This window comes from Centruroides vittatus, unplaced genomic scaffold (assembly GCF_030686945.1).
Source record: "Centruroides vittatus isolate TY-2023 unplaced genomic scaffold, ASM3068694v2 contig_3091, whole genome shotgun sequence".
NCBI lineage: Eukaryota > Metazoa > Arthropoda > Arachnida > Scorpiones > Buthidae > Centruroides > Centruroides vittatus.
In genome coordinates, this window is record NW_027121989.1 from 60,158 (window position 1) to 79,371 (window position 19,214).

Genomic DNA, 19,214 nt, shown 5'->3' on the forward strand with positions numbered 1-19,214 from the left:
GTTCGAACAGCGTGTTATGGGGATTATTGGAAACAGATTACCATAGATGAAAGCTGCTGATTTTAGTGGAATTCGATAGCTGATAGCTATATCGAATTCCACTAAAATAAAGAACTGAGGAAGAGCTGGAGGGCGAGCATTGAGAGCATATATAATGTAGCGTATTGTTCCTAGTGAACCATCGACGAGACCTCCTCGCACCCATAAGTTGACTCTCGGCATGATTCTGGCATTAACTGAGAGATTCAAATACATGGAGAGACCGAGAGCCGAGTCATCTTTGGACGAAGGCGGGGCAATCTGGAGTGTTTTCGGATGCTATATAAGCAAGAGGGCATCTAGTTGACTGCAAGTAGATTTCGTTGCTTTGTTTAACTTGCTCGTTTGTCGGATATAGGGTTTCTCAAACGGGATTCTGGGATCCCGGTTGTTTTTTTAACCCGGGAAATTTCCCGGGAAATTTTTCTTATCCCAGGAAATCCTGCAAGTTTCTTAAAAATTCACTTTTTTCTTATTTTGTGTTAAGGTTGGGGAAATTTTGCAAATAGAAAGTATAATTAACTCGTAAACTGTCAGAATACATTTGTATTTATTAATTTTAAACCTACTTATTAGTTTTTTAAATTTTTACTCGTTATGGCACGTCACAAATGATCAATAATCGATACGTAGCTTATTTGTGGCAGGACTCTCAAAATTCTTAACCAGTAATATCTGGAATAATTGTGCTTACGCTTTCTTAACTTTTAACCATGCCCAGTGGCTTCGATAACTGCGTAACGCAAGATGTGCAAATTGGGTGAGGATACAAACGAGTACGAAGTCTGCGAGTATGAAGTTTTTCTTCGTAACCTGATTATTAAAAACAAACGAACTGCCGAATTATTGGGCTATGATGTTTCAATTAAAGCAGTCGAGGTAGACAAATCGAGAATACTAGAGAACAAAAGAAGTACTACAATCTCGAAAACGAAACTAGAAATCTTTCAGGATACAGGTGAAAAACACATAATATTTGTCTTCTCTTAAATGCAGTAAACACGATTCCAATCACATCAATTGAATCGAAAAAGGCATTCTCGGTAGCGAGACTTTTCGTTACTAAAATAAGAATTTAGATTGAGCTGATCGGAGTATTGACCATCTTTGCTTTTTAAAATCTTATAAAAATTTACAATATTTGTATTATATTTTATTTAAAAAACGAAAATTGCCTTCTAAGTTAGAAGTTTGATCTAAGTTCATTTTTTTAAAACTCAATTCAAAGCATTTTGTTGTTGTTGTATGCACTTTCCAACAAGCTCTAATAAATTTTTTTCTATTTGTAAAAATTTCTAGTAGTTCAAAGGAAATATTTAATATATATCTTACACAGCGTTATTAATATGACTTTTGGAGGTTGCGGAACGTATTAAATTACTTTAAAAGACGAAAAATAATTATATCATTTGATTTCATGTTAATTTGTATATGTTAAAAATAATTAATTTTGTCCCGGGATTCCGGGAAACAGTTCACGTTTTATCCCGGAATCCCGGACAAGCAAAAGACCGGGAAATGAGAAACCCTACTTGGATATAGCTCTACTGCCGTTTGGAACGAGTTCATCTCTGGATAAACAGGCTCGATTTCTTGTCGTCAGAATGTTCAGATCTGTATCAGAGAAATCACCCGAAGCTAGATGTTGTAAGACATCTGCAAAGGCACTATCTGCGCTATTTTGTCTATGAGAATTACTAAGTTCAACGAACTTCTCAAAAGAATCATAGGGAAATGTAATGTAATGTCCCAACAAGGGCCTTATCTTGTTGGGACATTACATTGTAAAAAACACTAGAGTAGAGAGGAGTATCTTTAACAGGAGGAAGCTGACGAAAATCACCAAACAAAGATATCGATGATGACGAATTTGGGCGACTTCATCTCAATCTGGAATCTCTGCGCAGCTTCACCATTTAGAGATCGAAATTTCGTACTAACGATAGGAAGACGAAGGAGAGAACGGATCGTAAAGCCACTAATATTAATCGCCGCTGCTTCACGTTTGAAAAAAGAAAACTTTTTAAAACTTATTATTCTATAAGTAATCTTTATACTTGTTGTGTATCTATTGTTAGCGATAACATTTACCTTTCAAAATTACCGTTTTAATGCTTGTCATATTTTCCGACCACTAGATGACGCTTCTTCACGTGCGTGCGGGAAGCGACTAACACTTGACTTCGTGCGTTCCTCGTCAACATTATAACTCTAGAATGAGTTGTCCGATCTTGATGAAATTTTCTACGACGAGTCATCATTACTCACGAATGAACTTATTAAAATTTCAAATCTCAAAAATGATCCGTACTGAAGAAAAACGCGATCTTCGTATTGATCCCTATGTCTAGTTCTACAAAAATGGATCGTTTTTGAGAGTTGAAATTTTAAGTGTATTTTGAGAGTTGAATTCGTCCGTGAGTGATGATGAGTCGTCGTAGAAAATTTCACCAAGATCGGACACCTCATTCTAGAGTTATAATGTTGACAAAGAATGCATGAAGTCAAGTATTAGTCGTCACTTCGTTCCGTCAATTAATAGACTAATATAAAAATTTTCAATAAAAAATCGTAACAGATGGCGCCAAACGCATTTTTGACTTTTTCCAGGAAAGTGACGCAAAAACAATTGGCTGGGTTTTTTTATTTACATAAAGGGCATCGTTTGTAATTTACACGGCTGGAAAAGAAACACGCCTTCTTCTATTCGTGTAAAATTTCATTTCTATAATATAAAGTTACAAAATATCTGCGATAATTATCGCAATGAACACAAATTTTCAATTTTATAAAAAGTATTTAGTAACAGACAAATACTGCGAAGATAAACATATCAAATATATTATTTTAAGTATTGTTACTGATAATCATAAAAATAGTCCATGATTATCAGTAACAATAATTAGAATCATGGACTGATAATCATGGACAATAGTCCATGACTATCAGTTAAAGACTGATGGAGTGGTCATGGACAAAGACTGATTATCCAATGACTGATAAGTGATTATCCAAAGACTGATAATCATGGGCATGATTATCAGTCTTTAACTGAACTACTATTAATTTCATCTTATTAGCGAGTTGCATTGTCAAAGGCATGAAAATACACGTCTTTGTCACAATAAATGTGTTTATCTTACGGTTCTTTCTTGCTTTTTCGATTAACAATCAACAAACAACACTCTTTTACAAACACACGCTCTCTTAGAAGAATAAATTTACGTCGATAATCATTGCAGTAAATAATTACAATACAGAGGCCAGTGAATGACCTTTAGTTCAACTCTGAAAATTTACGTAAAGACAAATGAAGTGATAAAAATCGGTAAATTCAAGTACGGGATTATCGGGAGAAGGAACGTTGAAATTTTAAACGAGAAGACAATACTCTATGCAAATACCGTTTTCACATCTGTCTCGTTAAAATGTAACAATGTTTTCCACACACAAGTCTATGGAAAAAATGGAAAAATGATAGAAAAAGGGCAACAGTGTACAGTACAATATTTATAATCATTACATGGAATATTAATAAATCGTTTTCCTGAAAGGAAAGTCGTCTGAACTGTGCAAATGAGGAAAGTAAAGCCTATTTCCATGAAAATTATAAATATTACAAAGCGTTATTATTAATTTTCTTATCAATTTATAACAACCAGAGCTGAAGGATCGAATATTTTCATATAGAGAGCGGCTATGGCGTCATCTTGACTTTACTACTGCGTGTCAACATTGCTTATTTTTTCTCTTTGTTCGATGTTTTTCGATTGCAAATTACATTTATAAGTACAGTAAGATCCCGCTTAACGCGGGGGATGCGTTCCTAGATGACAGAGCGCTAAACGAAACAGCGTTAAACGGGATCATCTTAACACGTAAATAAGGGGGATACGTGAAACAGTACAGAGAATAGGAAAATTTATCAGTTTTTTTGTTTTATTTTGTAACATTTATCGTTAAATACTTTTTTATTACATTAATTATAGACTTATTTATTGCTAATATCGAAATTTATTCATAAAACATTCACGAAATAAAAAAAAAGTTCGAGTAAAGAAGTTATGTTTGTGACGAGGAAGGTTCTTCCTCATTTGACATCTTTTGTTTCTTTGTGAAGAAGTCATCTAACGTCGTTTGCCGCTTCCTGTTTCGTTCAGCAAGCGGTTGTCGATAGCGAGACATCGCATCCACGACACTTCGTCTTGCCGTTATAGTGGCTAAACATTTTTTTAGAAAATCCGTTGAAAGTTCCTTTTGTTCCTTATCTTCAGAAACGCTAATTTCCTCATCTTCGTGCACCTGTTGTTCTACTAATTCTTGAAGATCGTCGTTGAAAAACTTTCTCCAGTTGTATCTCGCAATAATTCTTCAATATCCTGCGCATTTATATTATGCAACCCTGTTTCGTTAGCTAGTTTGACAATTTTCGTCTACATCAACAATGGATTCTCTGGTGTCAACATCCTCGCTTAGCTCCGGCCATACATTCTTCCGTACTCCTTTCAAAACATTTCTCGGTCATCTCATTCCGGGAAAGATTGATTGTGTCTACAGCATCCACGACATTATAGTTTTTCCAAAAATCTCTAATGGATTGTTTATCCGCTCCATCTGTTTTATCGATCAGTTGTCGGAATGTCCGCCGCACATAATAAGCATTAAAATTTGATATTACGCCTCGATCCCAACACTGCGTGCGATCTCGGGTAATTCCAATACTACCGCGTAATACCGAAACAGCGTTAACGGGGTCTTACTGTATTTAGACTTCTGCGAAATTATATATAATAGAAGGAAAAGATGACAATCGATCAAAAAGTAACTCCGCGATTTTTTTCATTTTCGGATTCGGGGAACTTGAAGCGTCGAGAAATACAAATAATTTTCGGTTTTTTTCTGTATGTATAAATATTAGTGTGTTTGGGGCCAATTTTGTTCGTTTTCATTCAAACCTAATAACTCCTGCGTCGAACATTTTTGAAATTTTGCGGTGGTGTTTGTGTATTAGGAGGATGGACGCTTTAAATCAGGCCTGGCCAACCCAAATTGTTTGGCGGGCCACTTTGATCACGCGTAATATTGTGGTGGGCCACGATTTAGGCAAACATGCTTTTTAAAAAGTAAAACAAATACAAAATAAGTAAGATTTTATTGCTGTACCAAGAGTTCGTACTCGCACTTGCGCATTGAAACATGCAAATTTTCATTTATTTAACTGTTTTGGTATACACATAACGGGAAAGAAAAGTTTTAATAGATATATAATATCGCTTTGCGGGCCACACAATTTAACGTGACGGGCCGCGGGTCGGCCAGGCCCGCTTTAAATTTTGGTGGTTAGAAGTCCACGAGTTGGGTGGATAGAGAAGAGTCACGTGCCGTATCCCGAGTGTGGACGGAGTTAATGATGAATGTAAAATGTTTTTCTAGCCAATGTAATCGCTCTTTCTTTAAACATTGAACAGAAAACCGGGTTTTAGTTTTTAGCGTCACGTATAAAGTAGTAGTTAGCCTTTAATCCACGTAACACTACATTATGAAATTTCTGTTTCGAAGAACTTGATTCCTTTTAAATGTAATAATCCCCTAATTATCAAAAATGTATCACGTAATAATGTACGGGAATTCATTAAATAAGGACATCTACTGAAATTTATAAGACACACGACAAATTGTTACTATGTAATAGAAAAATATCAGATGAAAATACTGTTATAAAATCGTTCTTAATGTTCTATATGTTTACCTATACAGAGAGTCCTCACTTAACGACCCAGTTCAGTTCTACGAGGAAGTCGTTAAGCGAATTGGACAACAAACAGGGAGCTTAATTCTTTTATTCCGGTGGATTGGCGCCTGGCCGAGACGAGCCAAGGCCGTCTAGAATCTAGACGGCCTTGGACGAGCCGGTCACGTGGAGGAGATTCGGGTTTTCTCCGTCTTTCACATCTAAACAGGGACCAGCTACTCTTAAGAGGTCCAAATAGGCAGATCGCCTAAGTATTGCGTGGCCATAGCTAACAAAACAAACAACAAGAGTTGTGACCCAACGTTATTAGGTGATAGAAAAAGCGCGCCATGTCACATCCTTTGATAATGTGATTAGCGAACAACACAGAAAGTCGAAAAAAGTACTTATGTCACTTCTCCAATCGATAATGTTTTCATTACAGATGAAAACGTTATTAACGTTATAAACGTTAATTAAAAGTCTTAATGCGAAATTTACTCGTAAATTTCGCATTTATATGACTAGACAATGGTCTTACTATTGTTAATAAGAATACATGAAATTTTATTAAATAGATGCAGTTTAGTTCACAAAATTATTAAAAGTAAAATAAATAAGATTACAGTAAGACCCCGCTTAACGCGGGGGATGCGTTCCTAGACAACAAAGCGCTAAACGAAACAGCGTTAAACGAGGTCAATTTAACATAGAATAAATAGGGATAGGGGAACACGCGATAAAAAATAAACAAATTTTACTTTAATTTTAAAGGGGAAAGGGGAAAGATTTGGTGGATAGAAAAACATCGCGTATGATCGTCAAAGTTCCAAAATGAGAGAAATCACAAACAACGGGCTAAATTATGAGCGCGAACTTATTGTTCTATCAACAATCTCCGGGCATAGTCGACGAAAAGGTGTCGAGTAGACACTTCGAATCGGACCTTTCTCGTGACTCGAGTAGACCTCTGCTTTCACCTGGAAACAAAGGAGAAACCATTCGGGAAGCGAGGAAGAGAACGAAGGGCCAATCAGAAATACTAACAGTGGGAGAAAAACTATCGGAACTACAATGTCAAAGACAATAGTCCCCCCACAGTTCTACTCAACGCCGCACCCATCCGAAGACATCATCGGCGAATAAAACCTATGTTATCAAGATATTCTAAAATCTAATATTGTATAATCTATTATCTAATATTATATAAAATTTACTGGACTTAAAATGTAAAATGTTACTATTCCACTAAAAACCTAATATGTAAACCCAAACTATCATGTAAAACCCCAAGAATAAATAAATAAATATACTATTAAATTTATACCTCTATTGTCGTCTAATCCTTGCTCTAAAATTTAACATTTCCTTTAAAACCGGGAATACCCGTTTATACCAATGGCGATTATTTACTATCTGATAAAAGAACCGTTGTTCATTAAAATCCTGTAAAGTATTAAAATCTCTATAAGATGCATACATAGGGCACGAGAATACAAAATGTTTCAACGAATCTATCTCACCACACTCACAAAGGTCTGTTCGAACCAACCGGAAGGAGAACAACTTCTCCATAAAATCTCCATGACCCGAAACAATCTGAGATATGTAATAATCCGGAGTAAACCAACGCGCTCGAAGTCTATCATTAATACGTGGAAAAGAACTCAAGAGTCTGCCTTCCCCTGTTGTCCTGTTTCCACCTATTATCCCAGGTAAGTAATAATTCATGTCGAATCCTTGACAAGACTACGTCCTTAGTCATATGCCGATCGCCCGGATCGAATGAGAAGGAGCCAACTGTAAATTCTTTTCGTTTATTATAAAGATATCTATAACACACATTTTCCACTTCCAAATCTAAAGGCAACTCACCGGCAATCACCTGGAGGGCAGGAGTCGATATTGTCCTATATGCTCGTGTCATTATCAATAATGCAGTTCGTTGACATTTAAGCAGTCTTTTTCTTAGAGGGGCCCCCAGCGCGTCGCCCCACTCACAAGCCGCATATACTATCATAGGCACAAACAGGGACCTGTACAGGAAACGCAGAGCAGGAAGCCGCAACCCCCACTCTGCGCCTGCCAAGCCCTGTAATTTGCTAAATTGTACTATTGCCTTACGGCAAACCCCATCTACATGTGGTAAGGGGTTCATGCCCGCACCCAAGGTCACCCCAGAGTAACGGACTGACCCCCCCATCCTGACGGGGGTGCCCTGCATTTTTAAGCTAGGGGGCGATCCGGGCTGAGGTAACCCCTCAAAAGAACCATGGCCGACTTACTCGGTTCCAGGCTCAACTTTATATCTGACAGCCAAGACTGTAAGTTATTTAACACTCTCTGTCCCTCTCGTTCTATGCCGGCCCTGCTATCACACTCCAACACTACCACCAAGTCGTCGGCATATGCTATAAAACGAACATCTAAACTTTCTAATTTTAAAAGAATCCCATTAAAAACATACTTCCAAAATTCGGGGCCTAGAACTGAGCCCTGAGGACACCCTCGCGTTACCCACTTCTTACAACTCTGAGCTCCATCCACGTACATTACCCTCCTATGGGAAAAATAATCCCGAACAACTTGATATAAATTATAAGGACAATTACCAAGACGTAAACTTTCCAGCGCGCTGGGCCACCAAATATGGTCAAAAGCACCAATAATATCCAAAAACAGACCCACAACATATTTTTTATTAGACTCTGCAACCCATCTATGTAATAATCCTATTGCATCTACCGTAGAATAACCCCGCACAAAACCAAATTGCCACTTATGAATCCTTATGCCCATGAATGCATCCAATCTTAACCTGATCAATTTTTCAAAAATCTTCCCTAATAAAGGGACCAAACATATTGGACGATACGATCGCGGATTAGATCTATCCCTTTCTTTCCCTTTTAATATAATAACCAATTTCCCAATCTTCCATCTGGAAGGAAATAAACCAAAACTAAGACATGCATTAAACATCCTCAATAGATGTATCCTCAGCACCGGAAAAGCCTGACGAATGATTTCATACGTGACTTTATCACACCTGGGAGCCTTTCTACCCTTGAACGAACGAATTACTTTATACAATTCTGCCATAGAAAATGTATCTGCAATTAAATAATTTTCATACCTATCATTACATTGTCTAACATTCCTTTGTTCTTCTGTATCTTGAGTAGCATCATCATCGGGAAACAAGACTTTCATTATACCCTGTACAGTATCATACCAATTAATCTTAAAAGATCCCTCTAAATTTACAGCACTTAACATTTGTTTAACCCTAATCTTCTCGAAGACTACTTTATAAGGAATACCCCATACATTACAAATGTTCATTCCATTAATTAAATTACGCCAACTTATTCGTTTCATCTCCCGAACCCGAACTTTATATATTCTATTTTGATATTTGTACTCCCTATATTTAATTTCCCGCACAATCTCATCTCTCTCCTTTTGAAACTCCCTCCTACTTCTGCTTACAGCAGCTCTCATTTCATCCAACTCCTCTGTCCACCAAATAGGTACCCGTCTACCAAAACCTACCCGCTTAGAAATTGTTAACATTGCTCTTCGCAAAGCTTCAGCAATAGTATTAACTAAATACATTACATCTTTCTTATCATCTAATAAAACCGTTTGATGAGACTCAATATACACTTCTATAACTATGCGGAACTTACACCAATTGACTTTTCTGAAAACTACCAAATCCTTCTGCATCGTATACCCTCGGCTAAGTAAAAACTCACAGATAACCCCCGCATGGTCACTTGTAACAAACTCCTGATTCACTTCATATTTCCCCACATACCCAATCATTTCCTTTGATACAGCCACAATGTTAACAAAAGAAGACCCTGTCGCCGAACTAAAAGTTGGAATTTCACTTTGTATATTAACCACCTGAAAATCCCATCTAGCCAAAACCTCCATCACTTTACGACCCCTATCATCTAATCTACTTTCACCCCATAACGGGGATTTAGAATTCGAATCCATACCTATAATTACTTTAAAACCTTTAAGTTTTTCTAAGCAGTTCTTCATCTCTACTAAGGCAACCTCTATGTCCTCACTCGGGGGAAAGTAAAAACTTACTACATACATTGATTCACCCTCATACAGAATCTGTGCCGCTGCACAGGTTTTCGAGGACATATGTGTTAATTCTAAAATTGTTAACGAATCATTAAGGACAACTATGGCGGCCCACGGTGTTTCAACGAAACTCTGAACCACCCGCCTACTACCAAATCCTACCACCTTCCCCCGTACGACATAGGGTTCTTGTAACAGTAATATATCTACCTTCCCTTTCTCGGCATAAGACAAAATCTCCCCTGGCACCGCAGCCTTTCGTTGCATATTTAACTGTATTATTCCTATTTTATCTATAATACCATCCCTAGCCATAATCAATTTGTTGTTTATATCGGGAAATAGCTACACTATAAGCATAACATTCCTTAGCCTTCGTAACATGATTATGCAACCTCCCAAATCTCTTACACGGAATACAAAATTTTAAAATTGATTTCTCCTCACATTCTTTCCCCCTATGTCCATTATTCCCACACTTAAAGCAACTATCATATTCCTGTCTGCAGAACTTCGCGGCATGACCAAATAACTGACATTTGTAACAGCGGATAACTTCATAATAATCTCGAATCATACAACTACGGTATTCTAAATATATACGTGAACCTAGTAAAATTCTATCTCTTAACTGCGACGATACAGCCACAACCCAATTAACTAAGTACTCTCTCTTACGACCAACCCTATATAATAATTTAAACTCCTCACAAAATTGTTCATACTCAATACCTTCAATAAATAATAAATCAGCATTAAGTGCATAAATGGATTTCCGCAGTTTCTCTTCTGACATCTCTCTCGGGACATCAATTAATATCATTCTCGGACATTTCTTCTTTGGTACTTGTAATTTCAATACCCCATCCTGCAACTTACTATGACCTAACACTTTATCCCTATTCTCCTCTGATGCCAAAGTTACTACTAGTCCACTATCACGCATTTTCCTAATTCCCCTAATTCGAATTTTATCTTCATAAGGATTTATCTATATATATAAAAACGAATGTATGTCTGTGTGTGTGTGTGTGTGTGTGTGTGTGTGTGTGTGTGTTTGTCCTTCAAGCATTACCACACCATTTATCCGATTGCCATGAAACTTTGGGAAGTTGTTTAATACACTCCCGCGAAGGTTTGTGGCATATGTAAAGATCACCATTTCCCCCCTTTCAAAAATATATTTATATATGGATTAAGACTTTTATGTCCAACAGATGGCGCTAACTTCCGACGACCTAAGTTTGCTTTTCTGTGAGGCATTATGCTTTTCTGTGAGAATGGACTAAAGCAGATAATTTTCTACCTATCTATATAAATAAAATATAACGTTTGTTTGTTCCTACCGATTCCTTTGAAATTTTGACACAACGTTGCATTCGAATACGCACGTGTTTTTATATAATATACATGTCGAAACTCCCCCTACTGGGGGGAGATAAACGGGATTAAGGTTTACAGCGAACTAAACGGATTAATAAACGGGATATAGGTTTACAGTAAATATAGGATAAACGGGATTAAGGTTTACAGTTCTACTGGTCGCTCTCGACCGATCTTTTTGTCTCTCTCGATTCTCTTCTTAAGAGTTAGGAATTTGAATCATCTAACCCAGGCATGGCCAACCCGTGGCCTGTCACGTTAAATTGTGTGGCCCACTAAGCAATATTATATATCTATTCTATCAATACTTTCCAAACATCTTGTCCAGACTTCAAAACAAGAACTTCTGCGCCAACTTCCATAACACACAGCTCCTGACAGATCATGGAAATTTCCGGCAATACCTACATCGATTTGGACTTAGGGAACATCCCTATTGTGACTGTGATGACATCTCCTTACAGAATGCCACTCACTTGATCTTTGACTGCACCAAACATGACAATCACCGGATTAATCTGGAAAGAGTAACGCTAAAAAAGGGCTTCAATTGGCCCTGTCCACCACAAGCTCTCGTGGAAGATCCGGATATTTTTGCAGCCCTAGAAAAATTCATCCGCGCTACCGGCGCACTGGACCCTACCTTTAACTAGTTTCGTCCTACTGTTATTGGACCTTTTGTATGTTTATTACTGTATTAATGTTTGTATGTTTATTACTGTATTAATGCACCCATTACGCCTTACTTAGTTTTTTCCTTGTCATCTTTTTTTTCAACTTGTAACTTATGTATTCATTGTATATATTTTGTATATTATCTTTTGTTTGGTTAATAAATGCGATACAGGCGCTGATGAGTCTTCCTACTTCACCATCTATCCTATCTTACTTTTTCTTCACCTCCCGCCTTCCTCAACTCTTCTCATCTTTCTTATCCCCCTTTCACACCCAGGCAATACCTATGAGTAGTCCTGGGTCTTCATCCCCTTTGTGCTACTGCTACTGTGTCATTGTTATAATGCGCAAGTGTGAGTACGAACTCTTGGTATAATAATAAAATATTATTCATTTTGTATTTGTTTTACTTTTTTAAAAGCATGTTTGCCTAAATTGTGGCCCACTGTAATGTCGCGCGTGATCAAAGTGGCCCGCGAAAAATTTGGATTGACCAGGCCTGATCTAACCCATACATTCTGCCATCTGACAGCTGACATAGGGGACGATGTCAGCTGACATCTGACCAGTCGAAAACTTTGTTCGCATCGTCTATGGTACTGACCATGTCACCCACAGAAAACATCACTTTGATTTAACCATCAGGATGGGAAATCCAACGATTATCACATTCTTCATACTACATTCTTATGTCATCTTTATCTTGTAACCCTATGTTCAGTTCCTAATTTTCCAATGTATTCGGACATTCTACCATTCTACCATTCGTTACCTTGCATAACTTTAAGCTTTTTGACATTGTGTAACACTTTGACTTTATCTGAAATGTTAAACTGATCTTTCATGGCAAAAAAGAATTTACCGAATAAGCTTCGACTGTTTGACCTTCGTGACCAAACCTGTACACGTTAGTTGATCGCAAAGTCCAAGTTACTTCTGTGACACTTTCTGGATTCATTATCTCAACCTCTGATATCCGTGACTTTTCCTGTGTTTTCAACTTACTTTGTTTTGTTAGCTTCAGTTCTACTTGGTTCAGTTTTCCTAGTCTAGAGGAGGACTTGCAGCAGAATCCGTATTCTCAGGAATATTTTCTTGCTTAAGAATTGCTTGTGATTCTTCTGGATACTGCTTTTTGTGCTCTGTTTCAGGTTTATACCTTTTGATTTCTTCATCATCTGTGGGTTGTTCAGATGCTTCTTGTAACCGATTTGTTTTGTGCAATTTCTTTGTAACCGATTTGTTTGTAACCGTATTTCTTTGTAACCTATTTGTTTTGTGCGATTTGTAATTGCTTTGTATTGTGCAATTTTTTGTGCGGTATATGAAATTGATTGAAATTCATATACCGCACAAAAAATTGCACAAAAAAAGACCGCACAAAAACAGGTTTGAGTGTAGTTTGGAATTTGAATCAACCCTCACATCTATAAAAAATAATGAGTGTAAAAGGAACAGATAATATAAAATATGAGATATAAGTATAGTAAAATGATAAAAACAACTATAAAGATAGTTTAAAAACAATAAATATGGGATAAACTTTAAAAAATTAACAAGGTTTGTAAAAAGCCAAGTATATATCTATACACTGTATATAAAAGTTAAAATATATATGTATGTAACTTTGTTACCGTTCAACATAGATCCTCAAAAATTTTGGCATGAATATTCTTCGAAAAATTACACTGGGAAAATACTGGAATGGTCCTTCCATCCTCGACCAGTCCAAAAGTCTATTTTTTCTTATGTCTGACCAATTTTTACTTTCTTATGTGTATCACGTGCCACGTGATAGACAATATTCCCTATTCAAACTCGAATAGTTGCTGCCCCCAATGGTGTGTCCAGGTTGATTGGAAGTGTGGGGGATGTGATGAAACACTTGCAGTGTTACCCCATCAGTAGTCCGAGAGTGGCTGTAATGATTTTTTCGAAAGAAACTGTATCTGTACTGGTAATAGTTTCTTCCGTATTAAAATCTGTCTCCTTTCTTGATGATACATAAAAAAAATGAAAAATTACACTAAATTTTCATTACTATCACGATAAGGAGGGGGAAGTTAAGTGCAGAAATGTTTTCATTTTATAATACATTTATAATTATTTAAATACATCGCTCACAATTTATGAGGAAACAGACTCGAATGAATTGTCAGATGTTTTTAACTTGTTTTAAAAACATTTTAAAAAACTATCTATGCTCGCTGAAATTAAAGCCGAATCCACGTTCATAAATGGCCAGAAATGTGTTTAGAATATATTCAAATTAAATTTGATAAGATAAAAATTAGCAGTTTAAGTCTAATTTCATTTTAAGACGTCTCAGTTTTGCAGAAAAAATATTCATCATAAAATGTCAATTAAAAACTATAACACATTCTTAATATTGTACTTTATAAATTGTAATTTTCTATGTTTGATAAATTAAACTTGTGACTATTGTATAATTAAACGGTTAATGTTTTATTTAATTCCAGAAAATAAAAACTTCTTTCAACGTATATTTTGTTTTGTGCGTTCAGAAGATCCGATGAAAAAGAAACAGAATCAAACTTTTGAAGTTACTAAACTTTTAAAGAATTTCAACCAGCTGATGAGGAACAAGTTCGCAACCATAATCATTTTATTTGTTTATTTTAATTACTTGGGAATTTCAATTTGGGGGTTAGGAAAATTTACTTACGGACGAGAATTAGAAGACAATTTAATTCGAGGTACTTATCGATATGATTATTACAAAACAAATAAAAAGTATTACAATCAATACAAGTACAGGTTACAGTTGTTCATCACTCAGCCACTAGATTATTCAAATCGCACAATACAACAAAATGTTGAAAATGTGCTACAAACTCTCGAATCGGATCCTCTCATTGCTGGATCTTTGACTGAATCCTGGTTAAGAAGTTATTTAAAATTTTTCGACGACAACAGAATTAACTTGTTTCTTACAGGATATAACATTACAAATTCGGAAGATTTCGTTTTCGTTCTGCATAAATTATTTTTTCGCATTCCAGAAGCGTACAGATTCAGACAAGACGTCGTTTTCGATGATTCATTCACCAAAATTATTTCCACTCGTTTTTTCCTTCAAACGAACGTTACAAGCAACGGAAGTCGTTTCTACCATCAGTTTAAACACTTTCAAGAAAAGTTGAATTCTTTCCCACTCACAACTGTGCTGTATCATCCGTTGTTTTACTATTTCGATGCTATCGACGCCATACCTACGACAGCAATTCAGACTGTAGGCATTGTATCATTCACTGTTTCTATTATATCTGCCGCGTTGTTACCAAATGTCATTTGCATCGTGTGTGTGTTATTCAGCATACTCTCGGTAGGAGCGGGTGTGTTGGGTTTCATGTTCATTTTTAATCTCGAACTTAATCTGCTATCCTTGTCTGTTCTTATTATTGTTATCGGATATTCTGTCGATTACGCAGCACACGTTTCCTGTGCGTATATATCTGCGAAAGAAAGTAGTCCCGATAAACGTCTGGAGAATGCAATAAGTTTGACGGCGATTCCTATCATACAAGGAAGTGTCACCACCATCCTTGCTATCGTAACAGTGTTGAACGTTTCGGAAAAAGAAACATTGTTAGAGAATAAAACTAATTATTTTAGCCTGTCTAATCGCAGGAATTCATGGACTCACATTTGTTCCAATAATTATTTCGATGATCGACAAGATTTTTCAGAAATGTGTCTATTTGAAATCCAAGTGTAAAAGTTCGAACTCGTTCAGCCCTAATCATTGATAAAACTGTATAGATGATCGACAGGAATAAGTAGAAGAATTATTAACAATTATATCAGTGATAAATCTTTATAATACTTGTAATATGTATAATGTTTAATAATTAAATAAAATTTTTACACGATTTTTATTTCAACAGATATTTATAGGTGTAATGTAAAATATTAAGTAAAATGATAAACATTGCGTTTTCGAATTATTGGTTAAATTATTTTAATGTTTCTGTGTAAAGGTTGATCCGCACCATCAGACAAGGAACGACTGGACCCGGATCGGCGACGACAAGACAAATTATTATTTAATTAACTTTAAATTGGTTGTATTCATACTGACTTTAGTCTTGACGAGACAGAATGTTAGCCTAGTCTTTGAGGTGCAGGTACAATATAGTGTGAACGATTTTGCGAGTCGGAATTGTCACTTTGGCGTTGTAAAGATGCAAAATTAATCGTGAAAATTCAGTTGAATTTGTACACGAATAGCCAGAATTTTACGACGTGTCTCATTCAATGTATAGAGATAACAATCGGAAAGAAAATCTTTGATTCAGAAATAGGGGGATTACAAGAATTGACGGGTAAGGGCTGTTTCACACTATGACCGACTGGTTCGACCCGACCGATGCTATAATCGGTCCGACTAGTAGTAGAAGCATTCCCGTCGAGTACGATTATATGTCGGTGGCCGATTCGTAAGGACCAATTAGAACGGGTTTTAGAAATCGTTTTCAGTTTTTCTAATTTTTTAAATATTTTTTAAATCTACCTGATTAAACTTTGCGGATATGATCTTACTTCGTTTATAAATTCTTACGTAAAGTCTATCTAATACCATCTTTTCTCATTACGTCGATAATGTTTTTTAATATACAGTCAAACCTGTTTTTATGCGCTCTTTTTATGTGCGATTTTTATTTGTGCGATTTTTTTAATGCGAATTTTTAATTTATGCGGTTTTTTTGTGCGATTTTTTATTTGTGCGGTATAGTTGGCGACTAGTTTCGTGCGATTCGTCATGTCTCACGTTGACTTATCATAGCTAAATAAACTTATTATAGTAATATTATTGCATGAATATGCGAAAAATGAAATAATTTACTTTTTAAGTCAACAAAACACCACCTGGACAAAAATATGTAAAACAGACGATAGACCAGACGATGCAGTCAAGTGCCGACATCTGTTGTCAATAAATTCTATTTGTACGGTTTTGAGTTATTTTCTATGTGAGACTTTTTTTATGCGGTCCCTGTTGACCGCATAAAAAAATATTTTTTTAATTGTGTTGCGAAAACTATTTTTTACAGCCATTCGTGAAGTTTCGTGCGATTTTTTTTTTAATGCGTCTTTTTTAATGCAGTCCCTATCCCCCGCATAAAAACAGGTTTGACTGTATATATGAAAATCATATGTGTTCCCATGTAAAATATAAGACGTTATGAAGGAAATAAAGTACACGGAAAGATTTAAATAAATCAGAAATATATATATAGTAAAGTTATGTTTGATTGATTCGATAGTTTTCATATATCCAAAGTCTGATTGGTTGTAGTTTCGAAGCTTCCATTGGCTGTAACTCACCGACTGCTCCGACCCGACTACAAATATTTAACTTTTTAAATCTGTCTGACTGGAACGCCCAGTCGATCGGCCAACTGCTGTTGCCATGGCAACACGACTCGGATTCGGACCAGTCGGTCCAGTCGATCATAGTGCGAAACAGCCCTAAGTATGCGCATATTACTGTATATGAATCGATAAAGGTTGTAAGTCATCTCACTTTCCTTGGAGTTGTGATTGATCATAAACTCTCCTGGAAACAGCATATAAAACACATTACTAGTCGAAGTAACTTGACCTTTAATGGTCTTTTAAGAGTCGCTAGATGTAATTGGGGCCTCGGTTTTGAGGCAACTAATGCCATATATGATTGCCTGTTTTTACCAACCATTTCATATGCATCTGCTGTTTGGAGCGCTGCTGCCTCTCAATCTCATAACCATCGGCTTCTGAGGTCTGCACAACGGATTGCCTTATTACGACTTACCAGGTGCTATTCCACTGTTTCAAATGCAGCCCTCCCTGTGGTGGCTGGGAAGCTCCCCATCCTACAGTTTCTCCAATTTAATAGCAAATGTTTCTGTATCTCTAGGGGCAGAGATGTTGATATTAATGGAACCATCTTTAATGCCACCATGTTTGAATTAGACAGGCCTGTATCTACACTCCCACATCCTGCTTTAAGGAAGGGACTCTCTCCTCGCGTTACTTCTACAGAGATTGAAGCTTTTACAGATGGATCCAAATCGACGGATGGCACGGCAAGTGCCTTTGTGATCTTTCAGGCCGGTGAAGAGGTCTACAATGATTCCTTTGCTCTACACCCGGAATGCTCTGTCTTCCAAGCTGAGATCTTTGCTGTGCTGATGGCAATCAACTGGTGCAACACTAACTTTGTGAACAAACTGATAAACATCTTCACAGACAGTGCTGCGACTGTCGCTGTTTTGGGGAATAAAGATAACACTCACCCTGTTGCGAACGACATCTTCGCTGCAGCTTCTACGTCTTTTAACAAGTATGCCATCAATTGGATCAAAGGACACAGCGGCATTCCGGGTAATGAACGGGCTGACTTTCTGGCGCGAAACGTAACGCCTAATCCTGATACCCCTCCTGCCTACAATCTCATTCCTAAGTCAAGACTTAAATACCTTATCTGGGACAATGCCTTGGAGACCTGGCAACTGGATTGGGACAAGATCCCAGAACAACACATAACAAGACGTTTTATCCCAAAGGTCAAGGAACGTACTCACAGCAAATGGATTCAACCCACACATGATTTAGTCCAATTTTTGACTGAACACGGGCGCTTTCGTGCTTACCTGAAAAGATTTCACCATTCTAATTCTGACTGCTGTCAGCTCTGTGGGGTGCGGGACGGTGTCATACACTATGTATACAACTGTCCTATGCTGGATGACATTAGGCATCAGTGCATGCAGCATGCCAAAATAAGCAATATAGACTGGACAGTAAAGCCTGATTTTTTGCTACAAAACAACAGCAACTTTAACTTGTTAAAGAAATTTGTTGCACTCTACTTCATTAGATGTGGGATCCGTTGACCTGCTCTCTTGTGATCTGATTCACTCTAGCCTTGATGCCAATGTTTTTACATGCCTTGCTCTGCTATTACAGCATTTAGACTTTGATGTACAGTAATTTTATTTTAGTTATAGTGCACTTTTATTTTTTTAATCATTTATTTAACTTTAACTTTTTTTAAATTCATTTATGTTATTTATTTTATTTATTTATTTCATTTTATTTTATTTCCTTTTTATCTGCCATTTTATTGTATCCCTTGTATGACTAACAGCATGTATCTACTATGTACTTTTTGTATTTCTGCCTGGCTGTGCTTAGCGGTGCCAGAGAATAAAGATTATTTGACTGACTGTATATGATTATGATAGACAGATTAAGTATTAAGTGTGATTCT

At 36.6% G+C, this 19,214-nt stretch overlaps 2 protein-coding genes across 2 annotated transcripts in view; both read left to right on the forward strand.

Moving 5' to 3' along the window:
- The window catches only part of LOC136973140 (patched domain-containing protein 3-like), a 39,547-nt gene extending 23,710 nt beyond the window's left edge, over nt 1-15,837 (forward strand). The window contains exon 3 of the mRNA XM_067267836.1: nt 14,419-15,837. Coding sequence (XP_067123937.1) covers nt 14,419-15,677 — 1,259 coding nt within the window. The 3' untranslated portion in view covers nt 15,678-15,837. The remainder of the gene's footprint in view (nt 1-14,418) is intronic.
- A 2,064-nt stretch (nt 15,838-17,901) lies between these two features.
- Nucleotides 17,902-18,837, forward strand: LOC136973142 (uncharacterized). The gene has a single exon (XM_067267837.1). The coding sequence runs from the start codon at nt 17,902-17,904 to the stop codon at nt 18,835-18,837; it is 936 nt and encodes a 311-aa protein (XP_067123938.1).
- Nucleotides 18,838-19,214: the final 377 nt, after the last annotated feature.